Source organism: Phascolarctos cinereus, unplaced genomic scaffold, assembly GCF_003287225.1.
Source record: "Phascolarctos cinereus isolate Bilbo 61053 unplaced genomic scaffold, phaCin_HiC Scaffold_2;HRSCAF=192, whole genome shotgun sequence".
NCBI classification, from domain to species: Eukaryota; Metazoa; Chordata; class Mammalia; order Diprotodontia; family Phascolarctidae; genus Phascolarctos; species Phascolarctos cinereus.
Genome location: NW_027555625.1, coordinates 94,120,081 through 94,133,890, shown reverse-complemented (window position 1 = coordinate 94,133,890; position 13,810 = coordinate 94,120,081). Strand labels below are relative to the sequence as shown.

General features: G+C 44.4%; 1 protein-coding gene across 1 annotated transcript in view; it reads left to right on the top strand.

Annotated features, from left to right (window-relative positions):
• KCNK12 (potassium two pore domain channel subfamily K member 12) overlaps window positions 1–8,712 on the top strand; it is a 61,400-nt gene extending 52,688 nt beyond the window's left edge. Inside the window, exons 2-3 of the mRNA XM_021001321.2 lie at window positions 1,402–2,294; window positions 6,355–8,712. Of these exons, the coding sequence (XP_020856980.2) occupies window positions 1,402–2,288 (887 nt within the window). The 3' untranslated portion in view covers window positions 2,289–2,294; window positions 6,355–8,712. The remainder of the gene's footprint in view (window positions 1–1,401; window positions 2,295–6,354) is intronic.
• The last annotated feature ends 5,098 nt before the right edge of the window (window positions 8,713–13,810 follow it).

Below are 13,810 nucleotides of genomic sequence, written 5' to 3'. Positions count from 1 at the left end.
ACATTTTTATAGTGTTGTACAGTTTCCAAAGGCCTTTCTTCCTATGAGGTGGGTGGTCATGTTAGGCCCATTTTACTTGATCAGGAATTAACGTGAGTTGGCCAAGGCTTGTTGTTTAGTCATTTCAATAGTGTCTGACCCTTTTGACCCCATTTGGGCTTTTCTTGGCAAAGGTACTGGAGCGATTTGCCATTTCCTTCTCCAGCTCATTTTACAGGTGAGGAAACCGAGGCAAACAGGGCTAAGTGACTTGCCCAGGCACACAGATAATAAGTGAGGCCAGACTTGAGCCGAGGCTAAGAATGATCAAGTGACTTGCTCGTAGGCTAGTCAAGTGGCAGGGTTGGTACTCGAACTCAGGCCTTCAAGACACCAAATCCAATGTTTTCTGCCCACTGTCAGGCTGCCTCTTCTCTCAAAGACCATCTGATGTACATATTATATGAGGATGTCCGCGTACCTTGAGTTAGACTGTATGTTAAAATTCAAGGTGAAGGTCAGGACCAAGCTGCCCTAGGGAGCAACTGGGTAATTGCTCATGGGATTTTTCAGGGTGGTGCTTACCAACCATATGTCAGGGACTGATACTGAATTACCAATTTCAAGAACCGTTTTTTATGATTGGTTGAAGGAATGCTGACTATGTCCCACCTCCTTCATGGAGTTTAGGCCCCATACCAGTGACTACTCAAAATGGGGAAGATTTGGGAAAGGGTCATTTTGGTCATTTGGGGGACTAACCTCTCTTAATACTAGTGCCTTCCCTCTGTGAATTATTTCATATTTATCTTGTTCATAGCTTGCTTTGTATGTATTTGTTTGCAGGTTGTCTCCCCCATTCAACTGTAAGCTCCTTGAGGGCAGGGACTGACTTGCCTCTTTTTTTATCCCCAGTGCTTAGCACAGTGCCTAGCATGTAGGCTGATTGATTAACTGATTGGTCAGAACTATAACTGAGGATTACAGTATCGAGGGCAAATTCATTTGGGGCTAAGATGGGGAGGGGGGAAGCCAGAAGTGACAGAGACCCCAGAACATCCCACACGTACTGCCACTATATCTAAGAATACACATTCCAGATGGCAAGCAGTTTTCCCAGGTCTAAGGCCACCATGCTGGTGCTAAAGCCTGGCCTCACTTCAATGCAATTCACATGCAAGTGAAGACATCGCCCTCCTGATGTCATTGGTCCTCTTCAAAAACAAAGGACAAACAACACCTCTTGCTTGGTGCTGAGGTGAGGGAAGGTAGGGAAGAAGAGGGATGTGACAGTGTTGGAGCCCTCAGAGAGTGGCATCCATAGGCTAGGGGCTCCCTCTAGCCCACCCCCAAAGGGTATGATTTCCAGTGCTCACCATTTAACCAACCCCTTTTTCACTGATGTCTGCTCTGTCTTCACAGGTTTTGGTATGACTACCCCCTCGACCGTGGCTGGGAAAGCCTTCCTCATTGCATATGGCCTGTTTGGGTGTGCAGGGACCATCCTCTTCTTTAACCTCTTCTTGGAGCGTATCATCTCTCTGCTGGCATTCATCATGAGGGCCTGCCATGAACGGCAGCTACGCCGGAGCGGTCTGCTGCCCCCCAACTTCCGCCGTGGCTCAGCGCTGTCAGAGGCAGACAGCCTGGTGGGCTGGAAGCCCTCTGTCTACCACGTAATGCTGATCCTGGGCATCTTTGCCATCCTCCTCTCCTGCTGTGCCTCTGCCATGTACACCAGCGTGGAAGGCTGGAACTACATGGACTCTCTCTACTACTGTTTTGTGACTTTCAGCACCATTGGCTTTGGGGACCTGGTCAGCAGCCAGCAGGAGGCCTACAGGAATCAAGGGCTGTACAGGCTGGGCAATTTCCTCTTCATTCTCATGGGCGTGTGCTGCATCTATTCCCTCTTCAATGTCATCTCCATCATCATCAAGCAGGTTCTGAACTGGATGCTGAAGAAACTCAGCTGCCAATGTTGCAACCGATGCCGGAGGCCCAGTTCCCGCCTGGGAAGACGCAATGCCATTACCCCTGGCTCCCGCTTCCGCCACCACCTCACTGCGATGGAGGCTGATGGGCACTATGACAGCGATGCGGAGGGCCGGAGGTTATCAGGAGAGATGATCTCCATGAGGGACCTGATTGCTTCCAACAAGGTCTCCCTGGCCCTCCTGCAGAAGCAGCTGTCAGAGACAGCCAATGGCTATCCCCGAAATGTGTGTGTCAACACACGGCAGAATGGCTTCTCGGGGGGGTGTGGGGGCTCTTGGGATCATGAACAATCGACTGGCAGAAACAAGTGATTCCAGGTAGATAGGGTGTTGGGGGCGGGGGGGAGGGGCAGGGTGGGAAGGACAGAGGATGCAGCCTTCTGGTTTGCTTTTTAAATTTGCCCTATGAGAGTGGCACTGTCTAATTCTTTATCTAACCAGATGAAATGATACCAAATACCAAGTGATCCTACCAGGGCTGATTTCAGAAGATCCTAAGCTACCTGCTAACTCATGAGTCTCTTCCCAAATGCGTTGGGAATCTTTGCCTCTACCTAGCAGGCACTGAGGATAACACCTCAGCTCTTTGGAGAAGAAAGACAGTCTAGGGTTTCTCTCTGCTGGTAGAAGCACAGAGAGTATTCCCCTGCCATAGGGCAACCAGTGAGGACTGCACTGAGTCCCTGCTGGAAATAACATTTCTCCTAAACCCTAAAATGTATGGTGCATTTTCTCATGGCTCGGAATTAATTCCCCAGGATTTACAATCTGGACCAAAAATAGCAATTTCTTTGTGGTTCTCTGAAATGGCAGTTACAGTCATGACAGGTTGGGGGTGGGGAGAGCCATGTGTTGCATATATATGTATATGTGTGTATATAGATATGTGTATATTATGTATGTATGTATATAGTACACCTATTATACACACAATATGATGCTATAACATTATGCAATGAGATGAAACATATCACTTATTCAAAGACTATTGCTCCCCCATTCTGAACTTGCACCAAATAAGGAGGATTGTTTTATCCTTTTCTCAGCCAAGAAGCAATTCCATTAGTAGTTTCTAGGCACAAGTGGGCCAAGTGACCATTCTGACATTGAGGCAGAACCCCATGTCCTAGGAACACTGCTCCAAGGGGAGACAGTAGAGAAATGAAGAGGGGAATAAGGGGCAGATGAAATCAAAGTGGAGGGAAAATTCAGGGTGTTGACAGCCACTCCCCAACCCCACCCACCACCCCACCAGCCCACGTGGCCTCAGAAAAATATAATGCCCACTAGGGCACTGGTTCAACCACTTGATGTGATATTCAAGTTGCCAGGAATAGCTCTGAGGTTGCCCCCCACCCCGCCCCTGCTTCTGTCATGAGGGATGCTCACAGTTCTTGGTGATGCTTTTCAGTATTACCTGAGAATTTCTGGCTCTCCCATAGAAAGACTTTAAGTTAACATTTCAAATCTTTTTTATCCTGATCAGTTTAGAAACAATGAGTCTTGTGGATACCACAAGTAGCCCTCTCCTCTGCTCAACCTCTCCACTCCTCATTAAGCTCAACAGTCAAAGTTCATTAGCCATTCTAATAGAGGGGAACCACAGCAGAGAAGCAACAGATAATCCAAAAGTCAATCTCATTTGCTTTTGGAATGTGTAATATTATTTGGAGGGGGAGGAGCATGAGAATTTCCTTCTTAATTCTGATTTAGTCAAGCTAAGGTTAAAATTAATTTGTATTCCTTGCCTATATAAATCTGCTAAGCATGGGCAGTTGTGGTCAAGGAACCAATTTGGATTGAGAAGAGGAGAGACCAGCCTAGAATTAAAATTTCACCTTGGGGAATCCATAGGTGATGGGGTGATGGGATACACTGTCTCTCCTAAGCTGGTTTGCCCTCTCACCCTTCGTACTACCTGGTTCACTCACCAACAGGGAGACAAAGAGATGAAGATCTAATGGCAAAGATTGCCCTGTTCACTGTGAGAGCAAAGTGGCCCCGACTGAGTAAAGGGAGCCACCTTCCATTCTTATTGATCTTTAGGATGAGAAGCCCTATATTAAGTATATTTAGTGATAGAGTCAGAGAACTGGAAGAGCCCTCAGATCATCAATTTTTCAGATGAGGAAACTGAGGGTTAGAGAGAGGAAGACATTTCTTCATATGGACACATGCCTGAACTATCACTAGAGACAGCTCCTGGTGTGGATTAAAGCACCAGGGGACCACAAAGAGATGTGGTTCATGGGATCACAGATTTAAAGCTAGTCCAATGCCATCTTTTTTTTACAGATTAGAAAAGTGAGGCCCAGAGAGGTTAACTGATTTGGCCATTGTCAGACAGGGACAGAGCCAAGATTCAAATATGGATTCTCTGACTCCAAATATACATGCTGTTTTCATTGCACTATACTGCTGGGAAATTTCCCTAAAATTTAAGCAAGCATCTGTATCTGATGTGTGTGTGTGTGTGTGTGTGTGCGCGCGTGCGTGCGTGTGTGAGTGTGTGCACGCATACACGCACGCACGCGCGCACACACACACACATGTTTTATGTATAACCATGAGGAAGTACCCACGATGATAAGATCACAGATATATCCAAGTATATAGATATATATACATACATATGCATATTACATAAAAAGATTAAATGATAAATTTCTTTTCTCCATCTTGCATACTGAGCCAGATCTTAGCAGGAAAGAGAAAACAACCTAAGAGACAGTAACTTAATTCAGTCACTGGAAAGGGGAGATGAGGCAGAGAATCCCTATGGGAGTAGGACCAGAACCTTGAAGCCCAAGGGGGCTTTATAGGTCATCTGATCTAACCTCCTCATTCTGCAGATGAAGAAGGAGGTAAAGCAACTTGCCCCATGGTGCCACAGAAAGTGAGAAGAAGCAGTGTGGCATAGTGGCTAGAGAGCTGGATTTGGAGTAAGGAAGGCCTCAGCTTGAATTCTACCTCTGACACTTACCAGCTCGGTGACCACTTGCAAATCATTTCCCCTCTCTGAGATTCCGTTTTCTTACCTATAGGATACCTGTAGTACTTACCTCACAAGGTTGTTGTGAGGCTCAAAGTAATGTTCAGAAATCCCCTATATCAATGAAATCCCTGGTCCAGAAAAAAAACACCATAAAATGATTGGCACACTTTAAAGTGAAATATCAGTGTCACTATTAGTAGTAGTAGTAGTAGTAGTAGTAAGTGGCAGAGTTGGGATTTGAACTCAGACCCTTGTACTCCAAATCCAGCACTAGATGTTCTGTGTCAATGAGATGGATGTTAGGATACAAACTGTGTCTGGCCACGCCAGACAGTGTGTTAACCAAAATGTGGGAGGAGTATCTTCCAAAGGATCCAGAAGCCATTAACCATGAATTTTGAAGGTGAAGTTCTGAGATAGAATCTTCTGAGGGCTAACATTTTAAGAGTTGCTGTCCTCAGTGCTGAAGTTCAGGATGTGTTGGCATTGCCAAGGTCTAACCAAGACTACTTCCCAAGATGCCTGCCTTATCCTATGTCTCCCACCTCAGTTAGGTGGGATCACTAAGGTCATCTCTTGAGAATCTTCCAGTAGAAGGATTCCCTCTTACTTCATCACTTTCATCACCGGTAGCTAAACTATTCAATGGCTATTGGAGTGTTTTATTTGGGGCTTTCTTTACTTTCAAAAGGGTAGTCCTCCCAAATATCCGGGGTGCCTTATTCCCCAAATGATATTTAGAATGGGAAATACAAAAAGAATCCATGGGAGATCAGAATCATGTATTAAAGTAGGAAGAAAAAAAGTACCCTTCAAGTGGGGACTATGATTGACATCTAAGGAAGCAACTCCCAGAAGGATGGACAGAAACAAACAAAGAGACAGGGAGATAGAGAAAGACAGAGATGGACAGAGAAAGGAGAGAGAGAAAGGAGGGGAGAAGAGAGAGAGAGAGAGGAGAGAGAGAGAGAGAGAGAGAGAGAGAGAGAGAGAGAGAGCAGGGAGAAAGAGGGAGAGAGAGGGAGGGAGGGAGAAATGCTTCCCCAGGGCCAAACCAAGTGACATAATCTAAAAATAAAGTTTATCCCTTTAAAGAGCAAAAGATTACTAGGCATCCAATTACAGATGTCACCCAGGCAACATGAAATAATGTCAGAAATTTTCTGAGAAATTTGGAGCAGGAACTATAGAGATCTTGTTGTTACATATAGACTTTGGACTGTAGACGTTGCCTATTAAAGCAAAATAGCTGTCCTTCCAAAGCAAGCAAGTCCATAAAGCACCCTGAAACCAGGAAAGTGGCTTAGTCATCCATGATCAAGGTGGAAAAGTGGATGCAAATAGAACTAAGAGAGTCAATCTGGTTTCTCCATTTGCCTACAGACAGGACTACATTTGATCCCATCCCGGGAAGAGGAGAACTGATCTTATCTCCAGGAAAAGGGAGCCCCAGATATACCTCAGCAAATCTATTTCCAGCTGTCAGGAAATAATCCCTGAAGTCAAACCCAGATCCCCCAGATCTCACAGGAACCTTAGCACAATTTTTGCTTCTTGCCATCTGCACCAGCTTCCACATGACCTGAGCTGAGCTGGTGAAGGGTACGTCTCTCATCTCAGGGCACTGCACCTCAGAACCTAGGAGGTTTCAGCTAAAAATCATGGGACTCCAAGTGCCAGCAACAGTTTCCAAAGAACCTCTGTCTCTAAGAACATAGCATGATTAAAGTTGGCTTATTAGTACAGACTTGACACCCTAATTGCTGTTTCATTTGTCACTCTGATCCCTGAGGGAGTATACCGAGAACACAGGAGCTATTTGGGAAACACTGAACCTGGAAGCCTGGCTGAGTCTCTTTCTAGCTCCCTCTACCTCCTCCTCCAAGGACCAGGTCCCTCAGCCCTCTGGCCACAACTCCACAAGTCCTGAGTCTGCTCTTTGCCCTTTTCCTACAGTTATGTCAGCTGCCTTGCCCAGGACAGTCTGAGCAGAGCTACTCCAAGATTTCCCCAGACTGACAGAGAATTCAGAGGGAGAGAGGTCCGTACTGGTAAAAGAATGATGACTCATACCTAGCTAGCTCTTTTAAAATCCCACACAAGCATTTTCCCCCTTCCTTTCCTCCAACTTGGTCTCATCCAATTTCAGTACTTAGCCCTCCCAACCTTAGGATAGCAAGGCATTTAAAACAGCTGTCAACTGAACTTTGTCTTCAAAGAAGCTTGGAAGGACACTTTCAGAAGCTCTCAGTTTTTTGAAGTCACATTTCACTCATGCCGATGGCCCATTCATTAGCCATTGTCTTATCAGGGGCCTGGGACAGCAGCCCATTCCAGCTGGATAGTTTTAGTGGACGTTTCTGTCTTTGCCCAGACCTGAGGCTCATGGTCCAGGCTTACCTCTCAGACCTGAGAGTTTACGATCTCAGGCCCTGAGTTTCTAAGTGACTATAGCTTACCGGAAAGAGGAAATCCAGCTAGGAGTGAGGGGGAGGAATGAGCAATTATTGGCTCCCCTCTATAATCACCAAAGGTGATGCCTCTCTCTTCAAGCTGGCAAGGAAGCTTTACCAAAGCTTCAGTGAGGGAGTGTCATCAGAGCCTGCCAATCTTCTGAGTTATACAGAATGCTGGTGGGAACTGCATCCCACTCCTATACTCCAATGCAGAGGGTTAAACAGGACTAATTCCTGAGGATCCATCATAGAAAATGACTAAATACTATAGGGCATGTGTGCATGTGTATATAGGACTCAGCCTTACAAAGGACCACCACTGTCCATTTGCCCAGGAAGAATCAGGGTTTAGGCCGGGCAGGGAAAAAACATCGCCAATCTTATCTTTTCAACTAGCTAGGCATCTCCCAGAACCAAGGAAAGTAGCAATCTGGTCTGGAAATTGCAATGCACTTGCTTCTTTGCAAAGACTGTCAATGTTTTACACAATGGGAATCTTCAAAAAGAAAATCCCTGGAAAGTCTTCCCACAAAGTCTCCCCAAGTCTTACAATCCTGGGGTCAATCTCATGCCCTTGGTGTGATCAGAGCAGGGCCTGGTTTCTGCTCGGAGCAGAATCTGTCTAGGAACCTGAGGCAGGCAGACAGGCATGAGGGCAGGCTAAGGAAGCAATATAAACCCTTCCTCAGTTCAATCTTACTGTAACTTTCTACCTTCAAAAAGCACAAGCAACAATCTGGATGCCTGGGAAACATTCAGACAGACCGCTGCTTTCTGCAGCTCCGGACAGCAGGAGAAGAGCTGTTGGGGTTTTTCTTGGTTTCTTTGTTATTGTTGTTTTAAAACCTGCCTACCCCTGCTGGTAACTTCCTGCCTGTAGGGATGGAGGCTGGTGAAGAGGAGGAGGAGGAGGAAGAAGAGGAAATGCCATTTGCTTCCATTAGGGAATGATTTCACTTTCGGGAATGGACTGAAGTAAATAAAACTCCTGTCACTACCCTGGCATCTGTGTATTTTTGGAGAAGTGATAGGAATTATGCACTACACTGGCCTATCTCCTTTCTCTCCACCCCCACCCCCCATGCAAAAAAAAAAAAAGGCTAACCTTGCTTTATGAACTCTTTTTGTATGCAATGTGTACACTTTAGAAGGGGACCGACCGAAGCATGTCTAGCCCAACTGTGAGAGGGCTTTCTTAAATGATACATTTATTTTTCTGAGTAGCACTCCAAAGGGATGATCAAATTAATGATAAATAAAAAGCTACCCGACATAATTTAAGCCATTCTCAGTCTGTCTTTCAGAGTCCTGCATTCTTTCCCCTCACTACTGGCTTCCCCCAATGTCTGCAATGGAAGCTTCATTAACTGGTTTTCCTAGATCTAGCTTCTAGAACACAGACCTCCCTTCCCCTGAAAGGTTCTTGAATAGATTATGGGGGGGGGGTGTCTATGCACTTGGATGGGGATAGGGGGATTACATCTATTTCAATATAATTGGGTTTTTTATGTAATCCTATGTATTTTACTTTATGTATTTAAAAACATTATTCTGATAAGGGACCGCAGACTATCACCAAAGGAATCCATGACACAAAAAAGGTTGAGAACCTCTCAAGAGCACCTCCTTTATCTGAAGCTAGGGACACTGAGAAGAACCTCAAACAAAGCTTTCTCCAGGCTGGGCTAAAGTCAGCCTGAGGGTACTGAAGGGTGGTGTTGAGGGGAAATGAAAGGCTTGGCAATTGGAAAGGAAAGAGAGAAGTATTATTTTTTTAACTTTCAAAGTTCTATTTAGTGATGAAAACAGAAGCATTCATAGAATATTTCTCCCGATCTGGGTCACAGCCATAAGGACCAATTTAACCTCTCTTCTTGAGTTGCCATATTTTCCAGAAACACTGGACCCAGAGTATTCAGGAGGCCTTGAAAATGTCCAGGGGCAAACCATTGGGCATGAGAAATAGTTATTAGAAAACATGAAATTGGGGCAGCTAGGTGTCACAGGGGATAGAGCACCAGCCCTGAAGTCAGGAGGATCTGAGTTAAAATCTGGACTCAGACCAAACACTTGACACTCACTAGCTATGTGACCCTGGGCAAGTCACCTAACCCCAATTGCCTAAAAACAAAAACAAAAACAAAACCCATGAAATTGTTGGATGGCTTTAGCTGGTTAGTGGACTTTGCACTTGGAGGAGGTGGCTTGCTGTCAGTCACTGGATGTAACTTACTCCTTCCATTTGCTACAGGTTCATAGATTTTGCATAGAAAGGACCTTAAAGGTCACCCAATCCAAACCCCTCTCTTTAGAAGTGAAGTCACATGGTCACATGGTCCATGGTCACAAAGATAATAAGTGGCAGGACCTAGATTTGAATGCAAATCCTCTGATTCCAGATACAACATTCTTTTCACTGCCCTGCTCTCTACAGAAGATAAGAGGGTACATACTGTCCTCTCTTTCCAGCAGCCACTGGTAGTCCATCCCTTACCACTAAATCCTCAAACTGCTGCCTCATGTTTCCCTTTCCATCTACTAGATAAGAGTGGGAGAAATTACTGGAGGAGATTTTCAGTCCAAGCATCCCCAAATGTGTCTCTATTCCTAAGTTCGCCTTGTTTTGGCTATGACCCTGGTTGGGAGAAGTATTATTCCATGAACCCTTTTGTTTTTGTCATTAAACAAGACTTTTAAAGTTATATACAATATATATGTGTGTGTGTGTGTGTATGTGTGTTTTATGTATAATATATAAATTCCAGAAGGTATAAGGGGAAAAACAATAATAATAACAACAACAACAACAAACCGGGAACCTACTATGTGCTTGATGAGTATTTCAAGACTCATTTTTTTAAAAATAATTTTTAGTGTTATATAGTACTTTTATGATAAGGTACTGATCAAATATTGTGTTGAATTTAAAAAATCTTACAACCTTTGATGAATTGCATCGAGGGTGGTGGAAAGAGCCCTTCTAGTTCAGGATTCTCTACCTATGGGTTCTGACCACCAGAAAGTCACTTGGCCTCTCTGAGCCTCAGTTTCCCCATCTGTAAAATGGTGGTAGTGGTCTCTTCCCTCACCTATCACACAGGGGTGTTGTGGAGATAAAATGTACACACAAATGAGTTTAAATATGTACCGCCCTTTGCAAACCTTAAAGCACTCATTACACTTTGAAATGTGCAATACTCTTCTATAAACCTATACCATTAAAAAATTTTAAAATAACAGGCAAAATAGCCCTAATTAATTTTGGGATAGGACATTTCAGTGGCACAGAAAAAAGAAGGTGACTCCAGCCCACGATTCCATTACAAATCCCTTTTCTTTTCAGCGGCACCTTAATCACCATCCTCAACAGTGCAGACGCCACAGAGACAAGCTTCCTCCCACCTTCCACTTCTTCCTTCTCTCCTTTAGAGTTTTCCAGTTCTGAAAATTGCCAGGATAATGGAGAGGGAGCGACGTGTCCTCACAAAGCAACAGCTTTTAAACCAAAGAGTTTGCTCAGCCACCCCCTACGCCCCTTCACACACACACGCGCACACACACACACACACACACACACACACACACACACACACACACTCACTCAGCTGTGCCTTCCCCAGCTCCAACCAACTAGATCATTGCCACACACGTCTTGTTGCCCGCTTCACCACCCACCATGTTTCTGTTTCTTGGCGCAAACTGGTTATCTACAATAAGTACCAGTTATCTTTCCCACGCTAGCTAGAAATTGAGAGGTGTCCCAAGCCTGGGGTTCTAGTCCTTCTACCACTAACCCTTAGCAGCTATGCAACCTCAGGCCAGTTACAAACTCTCTAGGCCTCAGTTGCCTTATTTGTAAATTGGGGAATAATAAATAAACGTAGAAATAATAATAGCATTTATCTGGCACATTAATACTTACATGTATTATCTCAGCTGAATCTCACAACAACCCTGTAAAGTAGGTACTATTATCATCCCCATTTTTATGGACAAGAAAACTGAGACTGAGAGATTAGGTGACTTGCTATAGGCTCACATAGCTAAATTAATTAATTAATTGTCTGAGGCAAGATTTAAACTCATATCTGTCTGACTCCAAAGCCAGAACTCTTATCCTCAAGGCCATCTTAGCTGCCTAATATTTTATTTGCCTTCTGTAGCCAGGGAGGTGGAGAAAATGCTCTTTCAAGGTCCTTTGCAGCAATAAAATCTATGGTTCCTATAGCTTTCTGAAATCCGCACCAACACAGGCTCTAGCATTAGTCTTCCAGGACAAACTGCCAGCTGCCACTGGTTCCACCCATCAGTTTTTGGCCCCTTCGGAGCTTTGGATTTTCTAGATCCCAGTGTTCACCAAGAGCAAAGAACAGGCTCGAAACATTCTATTCCCTTTTTATACACACACACACACACACACGTGCGCACACACATGCACACACACACACACACACACACACACACACTCCAGGAACCTGGAATATCCCCCAAACAGAAGGCTCTTTGGTCTGTTTTGTCACATCCTTCCAAGAAACAAAGGAAAGTCCAAGTCAACAGCCAGCCTGCCACGGCGCTGCCTGCAGACTGAGTCAGCCCCTGGTTATTTAGAAACCTTCCAAGGGAGAGAACTAGGCTTTAGAAACAGAGCATGTGTGTGTAAGCTGATGCTGAAGAACATTATATCTGAGGGAATAAAGAAGAACAGATGACAAAGATAAAAATGTTGTTCAGTCATGTCCAACTCCACATGACCCTATTTGGGGTTTTCTTGGCAAAGACACTGGAGTGGTTTGCCATTTCCTTCTCTAGCTCATTTTACAGATGAGGAAACTAAGGCAAACAAGGTTAGGTGATTTGCCCAGGGTCACACAGCTAGTAAGTATCTGAGGCTGGATTTGAACTTGGATCGTCCTGACTCTAGGCCCAGCCCTCTATACACTACGCCACCTAAAGATAATAATAATTCACACTTAAGCAGATATTTAATCCTTACTAAGTATTTTCTTCAAATCAATTCAATAAACATCTACTATATGCAAAGTGCTGTGCTAGGCACAGGAGACACAAAGATAGGATGAAAAGATCAAAGAATCACAAAATTGGAAGTCACATAGTTCAACCTCTTTTTATAGAAAAGGAAACTAAGGTCCAGTGGAGTTAAGTGGCTTGCCCAAGGTTAGACAAGTAAATATCAGAATCAGGATTTGAACTCAGGTCCTTTGACACTCAATCCAGTGTTCTTCCCACTGTATCATACTGCTTCCCTGACCTCAAGGAGTTTATATTCTTTTAAAGGGATGCATCTTGTACACAGGACAAATGACAGTGATTTCATTGGGATCAGGAACTCCCAGATGAGAAGCTCCCTCTACCAATGCAGATCAGCACCTTTTCTGCAACCAATCATTTTAGAGAGTTGCCTAATTGTCTAATTGTTGCCTAGAGAATTGAGTGGCCCACACAGCCTGTATGCGCCATGTAGGAAGGGAGGAAGGAAGGAAGAGAAAGAAAAAGAAAGAAAGAAAGAAAGAAAGAAAGAAAGAAAGAAAGAAAGAAAGAAAGAAAGAAAGAAAGAAAGAAAGAAAGAAAGAAAGAAAGAAAGAAAGAAAGAAAGAATCTATTAAGCACCCACTATGTGATAGGCACAGTTATACCATTTGATCCTCACAACACCCCTGGGAAGTGGTTGCTATTATCATCCCCATATTACAGTTAAGGAAATTTAAGTAAACAGAGTTTATATGATTCATCCAGGACTACACAGATAGTAAGTGAGGCTGGATTTGAACTCAGGTCTTCCTGACTCCAGGTCCAGTGCTCTACTTCCGGCGCCATCTAGCTGCCTCTGAGAAACTACAGGAGGGGAGGCAGGAGCTCTGGGATTCAGGGAGCTGAATGTCCTTCTTCTTTGGGGCAGTCATGACCCTATACGGAGAATAGCTGACAAGCCAGTTCAACCAGAAAGATAAATGTGTGAAGAGAAACATGATGAAGTCAGACAGGAAAGGTAGATTCAGCAGGAACTTCATACAGCCCAGAGAGGTAAGTGGTTTCAACATTCTCATCAACCCCATTCTAAATGTGGGAAAGCTCAGTGAGATTCAGAGTGGAGTCATCCAGACTCACCTAGCTATGAAGTTTTAGAGTTGGGGTCCAGAGCTATGTCTCATCTAGTGCTGATATCATACTGCCGATCTAAAGGACAAGTAACATGGCCAGGGATGCGAGGAACAGTCAGAACAGGCTAAAAGTGAGACACTCAGGAAGTAAATCAGTTGTGCACAAAGCTAGGACAGAAGAGGAGAAATCAGACTCGTCTCCAAGCAAGAGCATTTACCTCCAGGGAGCTTCCTTCTAGAGCACGTGGACAGAGACCAGGGATG